The 21,740-nt window shown below is 48.4% G+C and overlaps 1 protein-coding gene across 1 annotated transcript; it reads left to right on the top strand.

The window, feature by feature from the left end:
• The first annotated feature begins 437 nt into the window (after window positions 1–437).
• Window positions 438–21,230, top strand: LOC133344484 (proline-, glutamic acid- and leucine-rich protein 1-like). The gene is made up of 3 exons (XM_061554459.1): window positions 438–456; window positions 612–927; window positions 17,664–21,230. Exons 1-3 carry the CDS (start codon window positions 438–440, stop codon window positions 19,240–19,242), a joined length of 1,914 nt encoding a protein of 637 aa, XP_061410443.1. The 3' UTR covers window positions 19,243–21,230.
• Window positions 21,231–21,740: the final 510 nt, after the last annotated feature.

Genomic DNA, 21,740 nt, shown 5'->3' on the forward strand with positions numbered 1-21,740 from the left:
TGTAATTAGTGCGACCTCATAATGTCTTCGTTCGGCACACCGGAAGGCAATGCAGCTCGGGTGAGCACTGGACGGACACGGTCAGATCTTGCAGTACCCGTCACCACGCGTGCCAGAGAATTTCATCAGCGTGGTGTGGAGTGAACACTCTCGCACAACATTAACGTCATCTCTCTCTCTCTATACCTTCGTTATATCTCTACCCTTGTTGCCTGCAAACACGGCAGACAATCAAACACGCGAACAATCACATCGACATCCCCTGCAATGGACAGCGCACTCTGCATCAATGGGCCCACCACCAGCTACTCATAATGTACCCAAGTTGTACTTGTTATTTTTATTTCAGCCTCGTGTCTAAGTCTACCTGCATAACCGTTCACGCACCGCCCTCTTTTCGAGCCAACTGCTCCGACCCTAATTGTGTGAGCTTGATCATGAACAGCGAGAAGAATAGTACTTTCAGTCCATCTTAAGTTAGGCCACAACAGACATCCAATTCATATCTTCAAAAGAGATATATATAATCCTCGCTTTCTGGGCGGTTTTGAGTCCTCGTTCCAAGCAAGTTATTTGTTCACATGAGCGTGCCAGTTTTTCTCTGGTGCCAGTTTTCACATCGCTATGGCATTTGCACTGCCTGCATAATTCGCAAGCAATAAAGCACTGGGCACAGTTGAATAGACTTGTAAGCAGGCTGCTTGCACAAAGTGCCTTTCCCAACGACGGTTGCAAACCACTCCAAAAAAACACACAACTTATTTGTTTAGCGCCCCTTGAAAGAAATTTCGGCAAAGTGGGTTTCAGAAGCCGGGAGTTTTCACGCCGAGAATTTACTCCGATTCCGGCAGAAGGCAGCACCCATGGCATCGACCGTCCTGTGGCTTCTTTGCAGCTTGGGCATGTGTTTGCTGGCCCGGGCTCAAGGTATGAAAATCGTGTGCAATTAAGACATGTTAATGCCACGTTTTAGTTGTGTGCCGCTCAAATTATTTGATTGTTAAATTAATTCTGCACCGTGCATTCCGCGTTCCCGTGCCGATGCAAATAACTTGCGCGCGCGCGTAGTTTCATTTCTAAATAGAATCGTTTTATTTTCGTTTGCACCAGTGCAGATGCTAAATGCGTATGAATATTAAACACTGGTAGGTGTTTGTTTTTATTGTTGAATATGTGAGATGGAAATAGGGTTGACCAGGTCTGGCTGATATCGAAGGCTTTAAGCAGAGAGATTTTCTCAGAGAGATTTATCATTGCAAAAAAAACATTAAATCATTGTTTAGGTCAAATAAGTGTGCATCCCGAAGAAATTAGTGGATACTCCACATTCCTATGGTGGGAACCATATCACCAGAACAGTTTTTTTTCCCTAAAATATGTCACGCCCCATTGAAATGAGCTGCCCAAACTGTTTGGCTCTTTCCTTTTCGAATATATTTTAAGTAACGTGCATAATTGAATGTTTGCAATGGTGAAATATTGTATTGAAGTAATCTGCTTCCATTATTTTAATCGAAAGAAAAAAACATCGAAATATCTCGATGCCCTTCCAAGCGATGAGTTTTGCTCACCTCCTTTGGTGACGTTGGCCATTGGTGGAACATCCACGTTACGATGGCAGGGCTCTATCTCCTAGCTGCGTGGCCTCACCAGGTGATGCTCGTGTGATGGCAGTGAGTGGAACCTCACCCGGAGTAGAACTCAGGCGGGCATTCACACGAAGCCGGCTGCTATTAGGAGTGAGCACTGCTCGCAAATTATTCTATTTACATTTTAAAGATGTATTTTTGTTTTAGATAACATTGGTATGCCATGAGGAGTCATTTACTGCATTGTAAGATACATTGATCATTTAAACAGCATTTTGAGCGATATGTTAATGAGGGATATATTTGAGTTGATAAACCCTCCAGGAGAATAGAATAAGTCTTGCGTTTTTCTTATTTTATTTACCAGTGGTAGTTATAGAGATAGACTTGTCCCGTCCATAATAATGTGGAATGTCCGTCAACGGCTCAGGGCTACCTACTGAAATGAGCGAAAAGGAGATATTGTTGACTATGACTTGCACTGACTATGACTTGACTATGACTGACATTGACATCCACTCGTGTACGCATCGCACACCCTGATGGTAACAACAGGGACTGGCCTGGGAATTGTCTCATTCTATGGAAGTGGGAATTGCATCGTAGGTTGTTTCCGTATCTCTATAAAAAATTATGTTTTCACAATACGCACTATTATACAAACCAAAGGCATGGACGTAAAAGACCATATTGAATATTCTATACTCGTATTATTATCCCTATAACCAAAAAAAAACCTTTATTACGGATAATATTGTTTGCGAAAGCCTACGTGTTAAACGGAAGCATCACCGAGTCTGCCGATTCCTTTTGAAGAGGGTCCTGCCAAGCGCTGTGTAATAGGAGGAGGCGATGTTGCAATTGTGTAATACCCAACAATTGAGTAATTTGGGGGAAATTCTTCAAATCCTAGCAAATGTGGCCCTTGACGCTGGCACACAATGGCCCAACTCTTGCGACGGACGTCACGTGGTCAGCGAAGTCCACTCCGAAGCAGACGGCGCCAAACGATTAACCGGGGCAGCCGCTGCATTCAAATCGTGAACCTGTGCCGCAGGTGGAGGACGCACCGCTGCTAGGCCTTGCCAGGGCCCGACATTTTGCAAGTAAATGCCACCGTGGGTCTGACACGCCGGGCCGCCTGTGCGCGACTGCCTCTCGCTGTGCAGCGTCTACAGATGCTGCGCTGCCTCTCGTCATATTTACGACACCGCATGATTCCAAATCGTGGACTTGGTTAGAGTTCAAAGTGCAGCTTACCTTTGTCTTGTGACGACCTCATAACCCAGATTGGAGGCTCTTTACTTATTTAAAGAGGGGGGAATTCAACATTTCTCTGGGGTCGATAAAATAAGAACCACTTTGGCGGCAGTCAAGAGTGGTTGTTTCCGGCAGAGACTGGCCCTTGCCATGAGAATGTGGATGTTTTACCACCACTCGCTCAACTCAGGGGTCACCGATGGAGATCACTGCAAGTGCTGAGTTTTTTTTATGGCTCGTGTAGCTGTTACCGACGGCAAAACATCGTCCTGCATTCAAAAGAGATGTCGACTGAGGTGTTTGATGCAATAATAGATTTTAAAAGTGTCTGTGCGCCTATATAATGTAAATAATACATAAATGACGGCAATTCTAAATCCGTCATTGGACGAAGACCTCCCAACACCATCTTGGGTATGGGTTCTTTTTTGTCAACATACTTCACCACGCATGTCGGTGAAGGGGGGCAGGCAGCATCAGTTTTGACATCATTAATGTCTTCTTGGTTCTTTCGGTAAAGTCACGTAGAAGGGAAGTAATAAAATAATAAAAATAAAACATAATAAAACAATTCTCACGACGTTTCGGCCACAACGCAAGCAGCCGTCCTCAGGTGAAAACCAGGTCCGTCGAGGCGACAGAGTCTGAATGAAACAGCACACGAGCTTGGAGCATATATATAAGCTGGGCGCATTGACAAAGGAATTTGCATATCAAAAGGAATTTAGCATATTTATGGGAAATGCAGGAATGTGATTAGTACTGCATATGCATGTGCATTATGCAGGATTAACAGCATCAAAGGAAGCTGCAGTTACTGCTGCAACTGCAGCTTCCTTTGATGCTGTTAATCCTGCATAATGCACATGCATATGCAGTACTAATCACATTCCTGCATTTCCCATAAATATGCTAAATTCCTTTTGATATGCAAATTCCTTTGTCAATGCGCCCAGCTTATATATATGCTCCAAGCTCGTGTGCTGTTTCATTCAGACTCTGTCGCCTCGACGGACCTGGTTTTCACCTGAGGACGGCTGCTTGCGTTGTGGCCGAAACGTCGTGAGAATTGTTTTATTATGTTTTATTTTTATTATTTTATTACTTCCCTTCTACGTGACTTTACCGAAAGAACCAAGAAGATGAATCCCTGCAGTCACGAAAGCTTTAAATCGAAATCATTAATGTCATGAAAGTGGGCCGTAACCGGATATTACAGTCAGGTCGCTGGATTCAGAGGGCGCTAACTACTATGCGACTACACCACCCATGTTTGTATAAGAAAAAATAATCATATTAGCTTTGAGAGATTTAAGTACTGTAACAGCACGTTCCCATTAGCAGCGGAAAACAGGTAGGTAAGCACGCTTAAAACTCTCAGCAGTGGATATGAAAATTAACGAACAGCTCACCAATGTAGAGACAAGACACAGCTGTTGATGTTTAGTGTCATCTCCACAACAGAGATGGAGCAATAAGGCATCCTGACCTCTGCCTACGATTGAAAACACAACATTTATTTTAAAAAATTGTACCGTACTTATTTATTTTGTAACCAAAATAGCACTGATCCACAGCAGTGCCTCGGTTTGAAATGGGCTTCCTAAAGATCGAAAATTCACAACTCCACTGCGAAGCGCCGTCTTAGCGGGCCCCAGAAATGAATGACAGCCCATCATGGATTTAACATTTCCCGGCACGTGCCAAACCTTCATTGGTTTGATGTGGCCAGCCAGGGCCACGGAGAGCAGAAGGGTCCTTCAGAATAAGCTACGCGGGCCTCAAATGATGTCTCAGTACGGGTAGAAGGGGCCTCAGAGGTGGCCTTAGAATGAGAGCCTCATCTGGCATTTTGCCCAGGGCCTCCAAAAACCTGTTGGCATCTCTGTGTCGGGTCCTCCATCTTATATTAGCAAGCAGGGCAGCCATAACCCAACTACAGTATAAGCCAACGCAACCACAGGGTTATTACGCGAGTGTTTCAGAACGTCATGTGGCCATGACTTTTGAACATTGTATTGCTAATTAACGCAGCTTCTGACTTGTGTCAGACAACTTAGGGCACACAGCCTCGCTGTGCCTTGACAAGTAATACTCGTTCAGTGTTACTTTGGTGTAAAGCTTTCGTGACTGCAGGAACTCATACTCTTGGGTCTTTCGGTCAAGTCACGTGTTTGTTTGTTTCTACTTCACACGTGGAGCTCGCTCTCCGTGGAGGCCCTTCCGCCAGCAGTGGCGTGAGAAAGGAATTGCAGGGCTGCGCCTTTATCTTAGAGGAAACAAGCTTGCGCACACGTGTGTGCATTGTGTACATGCAATGCACACACGTGTAAGCATTGTATACATGCAATGCACACACGTGTATGCATTGTGTACATGCAATGCACACACGTGTATGCATTGTATACATGCAATGCACACACGTGTATGCATTGTGTACATGCAATGCACACACGTGTATGCATTGTGTACATGCAATGCTCACACGTGTAAGCATTGTATACATGCAATGCACACACGTGTATGCATTGTGTACATGCAATGCACACACGTGTATGCATTGTGTACATGCAATGCACACACGTGTAAGCATTGTGTACATGCAATGCACACACGTGTATGCATTGTGTACATGCAATGCTTAACAGCAAAGACGGGCAGCACTGTCTCCGTGGAAACAATGCATGCGGTGCACATTCTCGGCTGAGTCAACCCAGGGGGTGCCCACTCGCTCCACGATTGATCATCAATAAGCGCCGACACCGATGACTAGTGATGTATCGCTATGAAGTCAAATGCGTAAATTGATGCAGATACGTATTGTACCAGGATGTGTTCACCAAAGACAAAGATCCCCCGGATAGCCTTAGCAGACTGTTGGGGCAAGTGCTGTTAGCGAGCACCTATGAATGCCGGCACGGCACACGAGGGGGTGGGTGGCCAGCACCACGCCCGACCTCGCCTTTGTCTCCCCAGTGGCGATGACTTTACACACCGCACCAGGTACAGTATTCATTTGAGGCTGAGTCGACCTAGGGGAGGCCCAGGACCGGCCGTGAGCGGGAATCGAACTCGGGTCGCCAGGTTCGTAGCGCAGCGCGCTAACCGCGACACACATATACACCAAAATAAAATATAAAATAATATACTTCCCCTAATTTGGCGCTATCATCTGCGAGGGCAAGTGCTGTTAGTTGGTCACCTGTCACGCTTGGCATGGTAGATGCAGGGATGATGAGGCCAGCGCACAGTCGTTCTCAGAGAGCTCCAGGCCACGTTCCAATTTGAATGTCAAAATGTTGTGCCCGATGGGAATCGAACCCGGGTTAGAATCACATAGCAGCACACGAACTCCGACTACCACATTCCCAACAACAACAACAACATTCCCAACAACAACAACGGCCGTTCACCACTAAGTAGCGGCGCTTTGTGCCATGCTAGGTGCGCTTTTGAGGCCACGTGAAGTGTCGAAGCCATGTCCAATCAGCAAACACTGCACACACACACAAGACAAAGATCCCCCACATAGCCTTAACAGACTGTTCGGGGCAAGTGCTGTTAGCGGCCACATGTTTAGGCTGGCACGGCACACGATACGGTGGCCTTGGTCCACGTTTATGATCGCGCACTCCGCACCACACACTCACTTTAGGCTGAGTGGATCTGCAGAATAATTGGAGTGAGGTTTGTAGTCTTCGTTTAATTGACGTTGTGCATGGCCAGGACTCGAACCCAGGTCAACAGGATGGCATTGGCACACTCCCTCCCCACGTGAGGTCGTCCACGCACGTGCCATCATGAGTCTTGACAGCAACAGTGTCCTCCCACACGCGCCGCCATAGCATCGTTGTTGTGTGTTTTGTTTGTTGTCCTTCCCCCGCACCTTGCGATTAGCACGGTTGGCTACGTGCGGTGCGAAAGAAGTTCAACGCACGTGCACACAAACGTTGTGAGCTGTGGTCACACCTGCGAGGGGATGGCCGGGGGTTGTGTATCTCGTGTGGGATTGAAGGAGCGAGTCGGTTTGTGGTGTGTGTGTGTGTGGACCCGCACACCCAGGATGATTGCTTGGGCGATGTGGCGACTCCCCAGGGAGTGAGGCAATTGGGGGAGAGCTGGACTCATTATTAAGGGAGAGATCTCCGCCGAAATGAAGGGGGGCTGAGCCAGAGATTGGAAAGTCTCGTGGGGGATGAGTGTGAGCTGGTGCATTGAACGTGGCTGGGTAGCTATCTGATTTTTTAAATCTTCAGGATAATTTTTACACTCCTTTAAATAAAGAATACCTGTTGGAAACCAAACCTACTGTGGCCGCTCCAATGGTCGATTTAATTTCACCGCTTCCGAACGCGGACATTTGCTTCACACCGCACCGTTGCAACTGGTGGTGACATAGTCTCAGCGTGGCAGCCATCGAAATGTCCCCAATCCGAATCGTAGCTCTGCCTGCTGAGTCACTGGGGACTCAACAGGAACAACTCCCGCGACGTTAGGCGACTCACTCGCAGTGCGCCCTGGCAGCTTAGAGTCTCGAGCCAAGAACGTCAGCGGCCAAGTGACTTTGTGCTGTGAATACTGCACATTAGGTGTCAATATTGCCACATATTCAGATTATGTGTAACCTGTCAAAATTAAAAGAGATGCCCTTTGTTTATTGATTTGCAGATGTCTCATGCCTATCTAGCGAGTCATTGATATACAAATAGACGAACGTCTCCCTCGCCTCTAGAAAAATGATGAACAGTACAGACAAAAAAAGACAAATATTCCCCTATAACCTGAGCAAACTGTTGGGGCAGGTGCTGTTAGCGAGCACCTATGAAGGTCATTACACACTCCAAACGTCACTCAAATGCCAGTCCTTATAAACTCGCCCGACCGGCAGTTGTTGTTGTTGTCATAAGCGGTATTCGCAATGAAAATTCCGTCGAAAAATCCCTTCGATTTTAAGTTTATCTTAAAACTGTGCGTAGCGGATTGCTCGTCGTCGTCGTCATCATGGGAAATGTTTCCGTTGATGTCAAAGCACAATTGACAAAAAACAAATCTCCGTCGCGTAAGCTGGGCCACATGGATTGGCAAGCCGGCCGAGAGATAATCATCTGCCGACGGCAGCAGATGAGACGTGTCACCCAGGGTGTGATGGATTTGTTCAGACACGCAGGTCCCCAGCTCAAGATTTTTTTAAAAAAACGACCGCCGCTTTCACTGGAAGGCACCGCATTCGTTCCAGCACCGGCGTGAATTGACAAACGATGAGCGTCGCTGGTTAATCCACCCGTCAGCATGACACCAGTGGGACATGCAAGTCACACGACACCCCCCCTCCACCCCCATGGGCGCAGGTCTAGCCGACGGGTAGAACTAATAGATACGTGAGAATGCAAAGCACATGGAGCCCCAGAACGAGAAGCACAATGTGGCTGTGCCGTGCGATAGCTGGCACCGACCTCCGCTCGCTTCACTGAGCCACAAATAGCCCCGTGTCTCCACGCAGCCCACGCTGATAAGTGCATGCGCACACAATCGCACCAACATCCCAAGGCCGGCCTCATTAGAGGAGCTCTAACGATCATAAATCTTCGGTGCTCATTACTGGCTCAACGGGAGGGTGCAAAAGATGCTTGTTAGGGTTTTTCTTTCTTTATTTCTTTGGAAATGTGCACTCTGCATTGACCTATACTACGAATACAAGCAGGTTTTGCTGTGTGTCAATCCGCAACCGAGATATGAGCCCGCAACCTTTCCCACTGTGTGCCGTCCGCTCTGGCCGCCGGATCATTCATGACCACCAACATTGTGTGGCTGACGACCACGTGACATATTGTGTGGCTGACGACCACGTGGTTGCAGAGTCAGCAGTGTCGACGTGAGCAGAGCAGTATCGTGATCCATTTGGCACGTAGGTTTTCGCGACCAAAAAATTGCAAAAATTGAGTGGGTTTACTCCCCCACACACCGGTGTGCTAACTAGTAACGAATTGGCCACGTTTTGTTTACGTGACAAACATTAGTAATTGTCTGTGTCGGGTGGTGGCGGGTTTAACGACGCATTTATATTTACGTTATCTTAGCCAAAAGGCTCTGTTATGGATCGTGAACCACGTAAAGTCATACAAAATACAAAGCCATTTTCTCAACCGTACCCACGCAAACAAAATGTCACCTTGGTATCCTTTGTGAAACATTAATGTACAGGGTGCTTCAAAAAATGGTAACACTTATACGGGACCATCGTTTTTAATGGAAAAATAACGGATAATGCACTTTAACATGATGACAAATGTAATGTTAATAGCTTCAAAAAGTCAAAGAGTCTCCACTCGTTCGCCATCGTTGTCAACACGTGCCTGGAATCTTCTCCAGGTGGTCTCCAGTGCCCGGATGCACATTTCTCGTGGTATTGTTGCAAATTCTCGAAAGTGTTCACATGTTTTTGAAGCGCCCTGTATTTCAAGGACTCGGGGAGGGAAATGCTGATCAGCCAGGTATTGACACACCAACCCCTCTTGCTTCCCGTTCTCCCCGGTTCAGGCTTTTTCACGAATGATAAATAAAGCGCGAATTCCAGTGGGCGCGTGTTTCACGTGCGGAGAATGGGTCTGGCCATGACCGCTTCTGTTTGAGATGACACTCGTGTGCCTGATGGGTTTCCATTCAAGGCCCTGTGGTCCATTCGCAATGTGCAGCAAGCTATCCAGATCAGAACGATCCGAAATATGTTCAAAATGCACTCGGAGGACACCAATACCGTCAGTTTAACCACTCATATTTACATAAAGCAACACTGTCATAATAGTAAACATTGGGTGTCGACATAAGGATATACATGAGGATCTGATCCATTGCTCGTAATACAAAAAACACTTTTTTTTAGTTTAGCAGGTCAAGCCCACTGAACTTTAGAGCTCTTTTTCAGAAGCGATCTGGCCACAAATGACAGCTCAACTAAGTGGCTTATCACGTGGAAATGTATAGCAGCCACATACTCTAAACACGTGTTTCTAAACATGGAGGGAAAACCCGGAGGAACAGGAGCATTACTCACGCGGCCACTGGAGAACACGCAAACTCTAAATATACAGCAGGTGTCACAGGGTCGGGATTGAACCCACAACCTCCTGTATACCAGGCGAGCTAGTTAACGTCTCGCCACATGTGCATCTGTCCGTCCGTGTCTCTCTTAGGTGTGCCACCTGTCTGAAAATTGGCATCTGCGTTTGCGTGGCAAGAATTGATTTGTACCAAGATGTGGTGAGATGTTGAACTTATTACATTTAGTTTAAATCCCACAAACAGGGTGGCAGGTCACAGCCACCCACCAAGCAAGAACATTCATGACAACTAGGATCATTCACGATAACTACAATCATTCACGACTACAATCATTCACGACAAATACGATCATTGACGACAACTACGATCTTCTTGGTTCGTTTGGTAAAGTCACGTAGAAGGGAAATAATAAAATAATAAAAATGAAACATAATAAAATAACATTCTCACGACGTTTCGGCCACAACGCAAGCAGCCGTCCTCAGTTGAAAAACAGGGCTGTCGGAAAGACAGCGTCCGAATGTTATTTTTTCTTTATTTCTCTTCTACCTGACTTTACCGAAAGAACCAAGAAGATGAATCCCTGCAGTCACGAAAGCTTTAAATCGAAAGACAACTACGATCATTCACGACAACTACGATCTAACCATCACGTCAGGATTGTCCCCGTTCCGGTAGTAGTAGCACGTGGCTTTATTTCCGTGAGCGAGAGAGAGCCCGCTGAGATCTATCTCTCAGGAGAAACCTTCATGCCTCTCTGTGTTTATTTGCAAGTGCCGCTCCTGCGATCGAGGGAACGAGCTTGCATATGTTTTCAAGTGATTCCACGGGGCCCCTTGGCAGTTCTACACAGGGCGGTGTGTTTTGTCCGTTGCCTGTACGTCCTGCAGCAGTGTGGGAACAACATTCCTCGAGCCCTTTCACCTGGTTGAGTCCAGTGAATTGGCGCAGGGCAGGGTGACAGACACTTCGCAAATTTTGTATAACAATTATTTGCGGACATTCGTCGACGCACTGCTAGGTAATATAATATGTAATTGGTATGCCGCGTCACTCGTGCAAGCTGCATATCGCTATACTGCACCTCGGATTAGCACGGTTTGCTACGTACGGTGCGAAAAAAGTTCAACATACGCACACGCGTAAATATAATCTGCAATGCAAGGAGGTGCAGGCAGATTAAAATGCGTTTCAGCCAATCAGAGTGCCCGGAGAAATCCTACGCATGAGAACACTCTATTCCAACCAGGTGGAACAGATGGAGATTAGTCCACACTTTCTGCACCGCATTCTCTTGGCAAGCCAGGGGTATGGCGCCTCAGTGCCCACACGGAGTTCCGCAACATTCGTGTGATCCACCAATCTTCGTCTCCGCGTCGCGCCGGATCGCCGCACAAGCGTGCGGACAGCCACCAGCCGCATTGCTTGACCGTGCTGCACCGCGCTGGTCAGTGCGCGTTGATGAAGGAGAGCCCAGGACTGGTTCAGGCATCGCTCGCCACTGACGTTGACCCTGGCTGGGAATCAAGCGAGTGTTTCTCGTTAATGGCGCTATTGTTGACGGGTTGGCCGAGTTTGTTGTTGTTTGTTGATTGTGCGCCGCTGCCAACGCAGCATCACCAACTGATTCGTTATTTGGTGTGCGCAGTATTGAACGTCTACCGGTACACGTATCACAATGTTACAATATGTACTTCTACTGGAGGAATCCGATAAGCTATAAAGCTCTTTTTTTACACAGGTGCCCAGCAGAAATGCGTTGATAACAACGATTGAAGTGGTACTGTTGTCCTTCCCCCGCACCTCCGATTAGCACGGTTGGCTACGTACGGTGCGAAAGAAGTTCAACGTACATACACATACCATAAACTCAATGGTAGCAGTGGCTGAGACGTAAAATTTGGTGGGTCAAGTTCACACTGGGCACGTGGCCGTCACCTGTACCGATAGTCCTTTACAGAACCAAGATTTTGGGGTCGAGAAGTGTTGAACAGAACAATTGAAAAGCGGCTGGAGACCCCTGGGAGATACGGAGAGCCATCTTGTGATCATCAGGACATGGCCCGTACAATAACACCACCACCACAACCACCACCACGAGCAGCAGCAGCAGCCACCCTCTATAAATTGGGCAATGCACAGTACTCACCCAACCAGTGTGTATGTACGTCAGTCCAATCTGAGCCCTGCATGCATTCCTGATCATTATTTATCATTGTGTGGCCAGCTAGGTATGGTTGCCACCTCTAAGATAAGAAAAAAAACACTTTATGGGCAGAATATCTCACAAAACCGGAAGATGGGACATCTGTGAAAAAGAGCTTTATAGCTAATCGGATTCTTCCAGGAAAAATATTCAAAACTACATGTGAATTTATTGTCCTAAGTGGTGTATTATGATTATTATGCAACTGACAAAAGCCAGGACTATTAAAATCACGGTAAAATTGACAGATTTCCCTGGACAGCTGCCACCTCAAAGCGAGGTCGATCCTGGGAAATCGGGACAGGTGTCAGACTCAATCTCTCCCCGGGGCGACTGGGCGCACATCCTCATTGTTGGGCTATAATCTTGGGTCTTCTTGGTTCTTTCGGTAATGTCACGTAGAAGGGGAATAATATAATAATAATAAAACATAATAAAATACAATTCAACGTAATAAAATACAATTCTCACGACGTTTCGGCCACAACGCAAGCAGCCGTCCTTGCGTTGTGGCCGAAACGTCGTGAGAATTGTATTTTATTATGTTTTATTTTTATTATTTTACTATTTCCCTTCTACGTGACTTTACCGAAAGAACCAAGAAGATGAATCCCTGCAGTCACGAAAGCTTTAAATCGAAATTTATATTCTTGGGTCTTTCGGTGAAACCACGTAGATAGATCAAATAATACAAAAATAATAACATCACGACGTTTCGATCGCAACACAAGCCATCGTCATCAGGTGAGACATATCGCTGGAGAGCTGCTGAGAACAACTCCTTACCTTCGCAGCGCTCCCACCATCTCTTCTCAGAAGCTCTCCCGTGATATTTCTCACCTGATGACGATTGCTTGTGTTGCGATCGAAACGTCGTGATATTGTTATTTTTTAATTGTTTCATGATTTGATCGATCTTCGTGGCTTTACCGAAAGAACCACGAATATGAATTCCTGCAGTCACGAAAGCTTTAAGTCAATTGTTGGGCTACGCTGTGCACCACCACAGGGCCAGCCGAGGCTTGGGCACACGGACAAGTCATTTTGGCCTCGTTTTACAGGCACGAAGGTGGACTAGTTCTAGATTTGAAACTTTCGTGACTGCAAGGATTCATACTGTTAGGTTTTTTTCGGTAAAATCACGTAGGTAAAAAATAAAATAAATAAGAAATAATAGAAATTCAGCTGTGACGGTCCCACCTGATGACGGAGACTTGTGTTGCCTCCGAAACGTCGTGATTTACTATTTTATTTCTATTATTTCTATTATTTATTTTATTTTTTACCTCCATGATTTTACCGAAAAAACCTAAGAGTGCGAAGGTGGACTAGTCGTCGTATGTGTGTGTACAGCTCTTTGTAAATCGACTGCTGGATGAAGGCCTCCCCATGTCGTGCGGGGTTTGTTTGACCATACTTCACCGCACCGGTCGGTGTGGGTTGGTGAACGCGGTGGCCATGGACAGTTCATATAGATTTCTCAGGATGGCGGGTTCGTAAAGCAGTGCTCACATCACTGTGTGCCGCTGCTCTGCCCGTGCTCATTAAGCGTGTATTAAAATAATACGATTGACCGTTTAGGTTAATGTGCTCAAACTCAATGCAAGTCTACAACAAGTGCATACTGTGGCTGCAATACCGTAACAGCTAGAAATATTGTCACCCTTACTTTACATATAGACACACACATAGAGTTGGCGTATGTTACACGTGTAAATACATCTCAAGTTAAGTAAACCGCCATGGAAACAGAGAAAATGTGTCTTGGAGGCCAGTGAGCCAAAATGTCAACACGTTAATTTTCTCCTAGCGGCAGGGATAAACAACCTGTTACAGTATTTCTATTTTACCGTAGGAGTAGCAATATATTGTTTTTGGCATGTTTGCACATATTCATCATCACGCCTTGTGCCACGTGTGAGCCGTAATGTTCCATGATTAATTGTTTAAAGGTAAATGCAGAGCGAGGGGGATAATGTTGCAATGACTCTGGAAAGCTGCGATATTTGTCCACGTCGAGGGGTCAACATGACCCCGAGGCAACAACACGCGACAACATCACAGACAACTTGCCTTGCCGCACGGCATACTCTACGAAGGGTGAGCTTCGGATTAATTACAAAATAACAAATTTTTAAAGGCAATATCGGATATATATAGATAGTTAACGTGATGTATGAATTCATCACGTAACCAACCCTGCTAATCGGAGGTGGGAGCGGAAGGGCATCAGACGAAACGCAAACTTTCAATGTAGACATGGCCCTCTCAGCCATTTGAACGATTGTAATTGGGTATAACAATACACGTCCATTGTTGCCTGAAACTAGGCCTCGGCAAGGTAAAGTAGTTTACCCTTTTTACCGGGTAACAGAGTAAAGGTGTCGACCATGCCAAGGGGTAAGGTAAAGGGCAGGGTAAAGGTAGCGCGAAGTATTACCTGGTGAATACCTTGTTTACCGCTCGCTAAAAGCTCCGTGGTGCAGTCCGTGGCCTCCATTTAAAATTGGAGTCATCGGGAGTATTCTATATGAATAAAGCCCTCTTCCTAGCATTTACCTGTTATAAACCTTTTTCATGTGTAGTAGTACCCCAGTAATTACCCTGTAATCGGGTAGTTTGTATGGGGTAAGGGTAATAGGTAGGGTAAAGGTAGGCTCGTTGTTTTTACCTTTTACCTTACCTTGCCGAGGCCTACCTGAAACTTCAACAAAACATCACTGTTGCACTGTTATGCAATGCTGATGGAAATACTGACGAAACTAAGCTGCGTCTGGGACACCAAGATCACGACTTATAATGATTGCATTCAACGAAAAAAGATGCAGTCTATTTATTTTGGCAGTGTTCTTCGTAAAGAAGGCGGTGCTGATTGACGTTAGCTGCCTGTGGGTGTAGCATTACGTGAAGCTTTGCCCATAACTACTTCTGGGTGAGTATATATATGTACTGGGTTAAACATTTGTAAACAGCGTTGTGTTTTTGTACCAAAGAGCAATATTGGCCGTGTTCGCAAGGACACATTGAATTTAATGAACACAATATGTGTTTGGATGCCACCAAGGTTGTATCGTACAAACAACTACTGGCAACTACTGTGGGAACGGGGATTTGTGACCATTGGCTCACGGCTGCAAATGTTGACGAGAAAATCCCCACCATTTTCTGAGCATGGAAACACTAAATAAGAAATGTAATAAAAATAATCATTATAAAATAACAGGCAAATTACACGTACAGAACAGTACTGTGTTGTGTTATGTTTGAGATGTGGAAAAAAAACCTGTTTTTATTTAAATGAACCTGTAACTTAATATAAAAGTTCGTATATCATCACTTAGGCGGCACCTTGTTAACTCACATTATATAATAATTGTGTCCTATCCAGGAAAGCTTAAGTTTTAAGACTGTTTTACAGGTGGGTCCTGCATTAGAATGTTGGGCTAATTTCCATTAATAATTGCAAACATAAAAAACAAATTTTGCGCGCCCTATAACTACGTACGGAGCGATATAAGTTCAACATGCATAGATGCATTCATTACAACAAAGGGATGTCTGTCTTACCACGTGACAAGCTGAGCCCCATGAATCTTATTCTACATTTTAACACGTAAGCTTTCGCGACCAATATCATCCATAATACAGGTTTTTTTTTAGGTTAGATCGCGTAAATATGAATCCATCGTTAAAGCCGCCACCATCCGACACAGCTAATTAGTAAGGTTTGTCATGTAAAGAGAACAAGCCAATTGGTTACTGGTACAGCACACCGGTGTGTTGGAGATCCACAACATTTACTTATTCTACATTTTGCACCACCGATGCAAGATGTCTCTTGAATGAAACCACTGCGCAGGTTTTTGGCGCTTGTGCCGCTACAACTCTCCGGCGTGCTTCAGGGTCGTGCCACGTGACGTCCGACGTTTCGCCCCGCGTTCTGGCAGCTTGTTCAGGAACCCGAGAAAACATTCCGCCGTGTGTATTCAGTGGACCGTGTGTGTGGTTGTCGGCTCCGTGAGAGGAACGCTCACAGCACGGGGTGGCAGTGCCCATAGAACAGCCTCTTAGGCAGCAGAATGTGCCCACACAGGGACCGAAGCTCCGTCCAAATTCACATTCAAACAAAATAAACTCTGCAAAGTACAAAAACCAAACACCTGAAAGACAGAAAAGCAATTATAAATAAGCCAGTATGCTTGGTTTGCTGTTGCTGAATAATCCAGGCCACAATGTTCACTCGGTCAAATGCGCGAGGGGAGGTGCTGATCTGTGGAAATTCCACATTACTGTGCTGTGGCCCAGCCTCCCCTCCTGTGTCTCCACTCCCACCCAGGCTCCAGTCTCAGGTTTGAGCCTCTCTCCTCTCACTGTCTTCATCACACGGAAGAACTAAAATAAAAACAAACCGAATAATTTGCGGATGAGGTCATCTCCACTCTGTGTCAGTCATGGGAGTTGTTTGGCCATACTTTACTATACTGGTGACTGAAGGCGGTGTTGGGGGTGGGGGGTGGGGGTTGGGGGGTTGGGGAGCAGATGTCAGATACACGCGCACTATTCTTGATCAGAGGAAGCTCCTCAGAGTGGCTGGGAAGCACTCCAATTAATCAGAGTGCGAATATGTATTTCTACCGAAGGAATCCGATGAGCAATCAAGCTCTTGTTTCACAGATGTCCGGTAGGGCGATCATCACAGTCAACGCCATCGATGCCATCTCGCCATCGCCTCCTTCCTTCTGACAGCTGCTGATGAAGCAGCTGTCAGCTGTCCACCCTCCCTGCCGTGCTGCCATTCACTCTCTCACGCTCAGACCGTTGGTGTCGTCCCCTCTGGTCGGTGCCCTATCGGAGGGCCGCAGGGCACGGCAAATAATGAGGTGCCCTCCGATTAGCACGGTTGGATACGTACGGTGCGAATGAAGTTACAAAAAAAAATATGGCTTAACAGACTGTTGGGGCAAGTGCTGTTAGCGAGCACCTATGAAGGCCGGCATGGCACACGAAGGTGGTGAGTGGCCAGCACCACGCCCGGCCGCCTTTGTCTCTCCCACCGGCGATGGTTTTACACACCGCACCAGGTACTCATTTGAGGCTGAGTCAGGCCTAGGGGAGGCCCAGGACCCGGTTCTGATAATCGTCGCTGATGTTGGCCGTGAGCGGGAATCGAACTCGGGTCGCCGCGTTCGTAGCGCAGCGTAGCGCTAACCGCGACACCACCGCTCCAGAACACGCGCACGCACATACACACACGCGCACGCGGCGCGTTGTCGCCGCTGATTCCTACGACGTAAAGCCAGAGGTCGCAACCGGGTACCCGATACCCGTACCCTACCCGATACCCGGCTACCCGTACCCGGGTACGGGTAGGCCGTGAGTCACTGGTGAGTAACTGTTTGTCACTCATTTCGGGTAGGGTACGGGTAGGGAACAGGGTACCCATTTGCGACCCTGGTGCGGCCGGGTACAGGTTACGGGTAAGAAATCAAAACCCGTTTGCGACCTCTGCGTAAAGCCACCCTCGCCTCGTTGTCGCGTTCTCTCGGCAGAGCACGACGGCATGGCACCTCCGCCGCGGCCACGAATTCCCGGACAAAGCGGCCGCCAGCACCGCCACCGCCAGCCGTCTCGGCGCCCTTCGACGCGGAGTCGGACGAGGCCGCCGCGACCTCGCAGCTCGCCAAGTGGCAGGACAGCCACGAGCACGACAAGCCGCGCGGGGTGCCGCCGCAGGACATCCTGCAGGCTGCTTCAGAGGGGGCCTCCCCCACTGCTCGCGGACCCCTCCTTCGACAAGCAGCAGCACGGCTCCTCGGCCAAGGGCGGCGGTCACCTGCTGCGGCTGCTGTCCGAGCGGCGGGAGGGCAGCTTCCCCCCGCACTTCTGACCACCAACGCCGTGGGGGCGAAGGCCGGGGCCGCCGGAGGAGACGTCGGCGGCGAGTGGAGCGACGGCGGCTTCGAGTTGGGCGGCACGACGCCCGCCGGCTTCTCCTGGGGCCGGGGCCACTTGGACGACGGCGCGCACGACTTCGGGGACGACGCGGAGGCGGATGAGGACGTGGAAGAGGAGGAGGAGGAGGAGGAAGAGGAGGAGGAGGAGAGGCACGAGGAGGGGGAGGACAATCAAGAGGAGGCAGATGAAGAGGACGAGGAGCGTGAAGAGGAAGCGGAGGAGGAAGAGCGGAGGGCGGAGGATGACGGGCAGATGGGAGAGGAGGAACGTGATGGTGAAGATGAGCAGGAGCAGCAGAGAGAGCGGACGAGCAAGGGCGGCGTGGACGAGGATTCGCCGTACGACGGCGGCGAACCTCAGGAAGCGTCCACGACCTCGCGCGAGCCGGACCGGGAGGACGCGGAGGACGTGGAGGACGCGGCCGCGCCGACGCTCTCGGCGCTGCCGCTGCCCGGCACCGCCTCTCCGGGCGAGGAGGAGGACGAGGAGGACGAGGAGGATGAGCCCCTGCGGCCGGACTGGAGCGACGCGGAGAGGGCGGACGTCGCCACCGACCGCCCGCCCGTGTGGCCGGGGGAAGCGGTGGGCACGGGAGACGGCGAGACGACCCCCGAGACGACCCCCGAGACGTTCGCGACCGACAGCGTCGACGACGACCACGAGGACGAGGACGACGACGACGACAACAACAACGGCAATTTCGAGGACGGCGATGTCAATGCGAATGTCGAAGACGAGGATGAGGGTGAGAACGACCACGACGGAGATGACGAGGACGTCCACGAGTCCTATCCAAGGTCGCCCACGCCGGCCGACCCCTGGCCAGGCGCCGAGGCTTCGGAGGAGCCCGTCGCTTCGGCGCTGCCCACGGACGCCGGCGAGGCGCCGCCGGAGGTTCGCACCGTGTCCGAGGTCGAAGGTCAGCAGCGGCACGGCGATGGCCCCACGCCGCAGCCGCGGCCGCCGTGCCCGGGAGGCGGCTGTCCCTCGGACGAGCACGGCACCATCATCGCCATCATCGTGACCGTCCTGTGCGCGACGCTGGTGGTGGCCGTGATCGCCGTGTGGTGCTACAAGAAGCGGCAGCAGCAGCAGCAGTCGTCCACGTTCCAGCTCAACGGAAAGGGCCACTCGAGGCAGCGGGAAAACATTGAGATGCACCAGACTGTGTAGGGGCGGCGGCGGCGTCGCGGTGCCGGTGATGCACGGACGGTGTTGAGAGTGTTGATGTGCTACGGCCGCCTAAAGCATCATCGCGGTGGTCACGTTAGCAGCGGGAGGGTTACCAGAAGTATATGTTCGATCACGCCCAGGGCTTCGTTTCAGCCGAAGCTATCCGGGGCTGAGCACCAGAAAATATCCCCGCCCTCCCCTGGAAAATATTCCCCGCGAAATTACGCCCCTGGTTAGACCTTTTTGTCTGTTTGTAATCAGATTGCCATTGCTTCGCGTGTGCAAGTTCGTTGCTGTTTATGCTTACTTTCATTGAAAGAAATAGCCCACAATAATGATTCAAGGTTGTAAACGATTGTGGTCGCAGCTTGGGTTCATGTCAGCACAGCAGCCAAATGCTCATCATTCGGCAAAGCCTCCAATCACAACCTAGATCGGATCAGCATAATGTACGTTAACTCAAAGAGAGTAATCATAACAGTGGTCAAATACTACAATCTCATCGTTTTGAAAACACTAAATATATTTCACATTGTACAACTTCCAGGAGTCAGTAATCGTGCTGATTACTTATTTAACAAATATTCAAACGTTTACGGTCGGGAAACAGAATGAGAGATGCCACTCCAACAACACCGATTCTCAAGGGACATCTGCACTGTCACCAACTACTTTATCAGCCCTACGGCTTCTCAGTCAACTGCGTTTAATTTGTCTCGGCACAGACTCCTCCTCTCTATCAGTCGCCGTGTCACCCATTACATACACCCAGAACCATACGCTTCAGACAAAAATCTAAAGACTTAAAAACATTAAATTGTCTATGGCTTGACCCATCACGCACCGAACTTTTGACCCGTAAGTTTCCCAGTTCGATGTCCCGGCACGTCGGTTGAAACAACGGTGCAAGTTTCTCAAATCGTTCCGCCAATCCGTACCGCCCAGCGGTACGAATTGGCTTTGGCCACCCTTAGTCGATCGGCAGAGCCGCGTGTGGCCGAGTGAAGGGTGGGCCCGTGACTTCCGTTGCTTCCCAGACGTCTCGCCAGCGTGGAACGGGGTGAGCCAAAACAAACACCATCCGTAGGGCTCGCTCTCTCTATCTCGAGCTCATCCCGAGTGGAGGTCCTGCTGCCAATATATTTGTCAGGCCTGCACCTTAACCTTTGACTAAATCGATATCAGCACCGTTAAATATGTCACGCCTGACCAAAGTACGAGAACCTTCACCGGGACCCACCGGCTGTGGCTTGCTGGTCTGTGGATGCGATGGAAAGGGAGCCCACGAAAGTTGTCGCCCCGCACGAATTCTGCACAGTGATACGAATAACTTTCTAAGCAAACCGACTGTCACGTAAACCTCACAGTTGCGATGATTCGCCTACGGTCTGTAATGCAGGGCAGAGTTGTTGGTGAAACAGCCGCTGGACTTTGAAAGGTCAGGATATTTTGCTTCTGAAACTCGAGCGAGAAATCGAGAGTGGCGAAATGATTGTTGACAGTTTGATTATACCTTAAACCCCACGAGGTCTCTTAATAGCCTTCGGTTAATAGTAGCAAGCATGTTTAATTACTTTCAATGGCTCCTTCCCAACACTATATGCGGAGAAATTAATAGAAGAGTTGGTATTGCAGTGTCCTGCAGTGAACGCTATTTAATTTGCAAGCCACATTAACAAGCATCTAGACAACATGTGCATAGCGCTAGATAGCTTATCAGAACGTCCCACCCAGACATCTAAGCCACCTTCATAATGTGTTGATATTTGATATCCGTATATTGAGAAGTAAATCTATATTTTTATACTGGTGAAATGTTATCCATAAACCCAAGTCTATTAATGCATATTACTGACAAATTAAAACCAGTTAACCACTTATCGTGATGGTTGCTGATGAATATGCCACATAATATAGTTTTTTGGGTTAGATCACGGAACTATGTGTCGTTAAACCCTCCACCACCCGACATAGCCAATTCGTAAGGTTTATCACGCAAACAGAACATGGCAATTAGTTACTAATACAGCACGCCGGTGTGTTGGAGAGTAAACCCGCAACATTTACAGTCTGTAGATTTGCTCTCCAACACACCGGTGTGCTGTACTAGTGACAAATTGGCCACGTTCTGTTTACGTGACAAACCTTACTGGTTGGCTGTGTCGGGTGGTGGCGGGTTTAACAACACGTTTATATATTTACGCGTTCTAACCCCAAAAAACCTCTGTTATGGATGATATTGATCGCGAAAGCCTCCTACGTGTTCAACTGAATATGCCACAGTCAATATTTCAATCCTGGCCCTAAGTCCGATGCTTCGAAACGCCACCAATGCATTTGCAGCGGCCAGCTCACTACCCAGCTCGGAGTTGCTATTTGCGGTGGTCTCTGAGCCGCGAGTGAAGCCGAGAATATATTTTACCGCTGTGATTTTCAATCGTTGGCAACATCGCTTCCATTTGTCGTTTTCCTGGCCACCCCGACAGGATGGAGTGTTG

The sequence above is a fragment of the Lethenteron reissneri genome, chromosome 20 (assembly GCF_015708825.2).
Source record: "Lethenteron reissneri isolate LAM-NWPU_2019-01 chromosome 20, ASM1570882v1, whole genome shotgun sequence".
NCBI classification, from domain to species: domain Eukaryota; kingdom Metazoa; phylum Chordata; class Hyperoartia; order Petromyzontiformes; family Petromyzontidae; genus Lethenteron; species Lethenteron reissneri.